This window comes from Pituophis catenifer, unplaced genomic scaffold (genome assembly GCF_029215685.1).
Source record: "Pituophis catenifer annectens isolate HBS135680 unplaced genomic scaffold, rPitCat1.0.hap2 SCAF_13, whole genome shotgun sequence".
Lineage (NCBI taxonomy): Eukaryota > Metazoa > Chordata > Lepidosauria > Squamata > Colubridae > Pituophis > Pituophis catenifer.
Window position 1 is genome coordinate 21,984,464 of NW_027256893.1, and position 1,890 is coordinate 21,986,353.

A 1,890-nucleotide genomic window follows, 5' to 3' on the forward strand; every position below is an offset into this window, starting at 1 on the left:
TACTCCAAGCTCACCAGCACCATCACCGACCACCACAACCACCAGCAGCAGCTCTTGCATCCCGGGGGCCGGCAGCGAGGACCCCCCGGCGCCGCCGCCCCCTCCCTCCCAATACAGACCCCCTTCGACGGACCTGCACCCCAGCCTGCCTTCCAGCCACGGCACGTCGGTCATCCACACGCCCCAAGCGCCTCCGCAGGCGGCCGGCCCGGGGGCTCTTTCCAAGCCCAAGCTCTGGTCCCTGGCGGAGATCGCCACCTCCGCGGACAAGGCCAAGGAAGGGGGCAGCGGCGAGACGCCCCCGCAAACTCCTTCGGGTTTAAGCGGACCGGCGGCGCAATCCCCGACGGCGCGCTCGCCTTCCGCTGCCCCCTTGCCCCTTCCCCAACGGCGCCGCCTCGGTGCTCCCGAGACCCCCTCTATTACCGCCACCAGCCCTTTTTACCCCGGCTACACGAAACTACGCTTCCTTCGGACACCTTCACGGCAACGCGGCCCAGGCGGGCGCCCCCCAGCCCCCATTTTAACGGATTAAACCAGACCCTTTTGAACAGAGCGGAGAGCCTGGCCAAAGACGCGAAGGTGCTCCGAAGTCACAGCCAGTACGACTTTAGCAAAGAGGCGCCCTACGAACTCAAGAAAGGTATGTCGCACATTTAAAATCCCCAACTTAAAAGCTGAGCTCCAAAACGGGACTTTGTGGATTTGGGCCCGCCTTTTATTCGGGGGAAGAGGAAGGTTATGGGCTCCCCACCTTCCTCCGCCGCTCTTACAGTGATTTTCTGCTTTTTTTGTTTTTTTTTTTTTTACTTCTTTCTTTTTTCATCGTGAGCGATTTTTTCCACATTTCTTTCCCATCAGGGCCGTCTTGATTGGGGGTTTTTTTTCCCTCTCCCACCCGCTGCCAAAAAGGGGGGAGGAAGGGTGGAAGAGAGAGAGAGAGAGAGAGAGAGAGAGAGAGAGAGAGAGAGAGAGGAGAGAGAGAGGAGAGAGAGAGAGAGAGAGAGAGAGAGAAAGAAAGAAAGAAAGAAAGGAAAGAAAGAAAGAAAGAAAGAAAGAAAGGGAGGGAGAGAGAGAGAGAAAGAAAGGAAGAACAAGAAAGAAAGAAAGAAAGAAAGAAAGAAAAGAAAGAAAGAAAGAAAGAAAGAAAGAAAGAAAGAAAGAAAGAAAAGAGGAAGAGAGAGAGAGGTGGCCGGTTCCCAAATCAGCTTTATAATTTATTTGAAAAACTGCAGCTTTTAGAAGTCTTAAGCAGAACTGCAAGACGTGGTGGGTTTGTGGCGAACCTCTCTCGCACGCGGGGGAGGGGGGTGTTTAAAAAGACAGAGGCGATTTGTATGAAATCTTATTCTGTATATTTAATGTAGCTTTTTTTTGTATTTAAATCGGTTATACGGTATCTTTGAAGTAAATTATGAAATCCAACCACTTCTACAGTCCTAATGTCGCTTTTTGGTTCTCTCTGCATAGATATATCTAAATATAGATATATGGACATACACGCGCGCGTTTGTGTCTTCTCCCAAATTGTTTATGTAGGTGCGTGTGTGTGTGCGCGCGCGCGCGCGGATGCGTGTCTGGGTGTCTATCTGCTTACTGAGTTATTAGCAGCATAATATTATCTGAAATCAACAACTTTCCATGCGGAAGCTAGTCAACCTGTGCTATTCGGTGTCCTCACAGACGGCCTCAGTCCAGCGTGAAATCAAACCATAGATTTATTTTCATATGCATTAAAATGAAAAAAAAAAAAACCACACATTTTGAAAATGAAAGAAATACCGATCATTTTGGGGGGGCGGGGAGAGGAGTGGCAATTCAAATGCAACAAACAAAGAAAAAAAAGGGGGGGGGGAACGAACAAAGGAAATATTCTAATGAATTTTTCCC

At 50.0% G+C, this 1,890-nt stretch overlaps 1 protein-coding gene across 1 annotated transcript; it reads left to right on the plus strand.

Moving 5' to 3' along the window:
* Window position 1: 1 nt before the first annotated feature.
* Window positions 2-975, plus strand: IRX5 (iroquois homeobox 5; the record flags this gene model as incomplete). Its single annotated transcript, XM_070953213.1, is given in 3 exon segments — window positions 2-457; window positions 459-508; window positions 510-975. Coding segments are annotated over 3 exon segments (657 nt in total), but the record flags the coding sequence as incomplete, so codon positions are not given.
* Window positions 976-1,890: the final 915 nt, after the last annotated feature.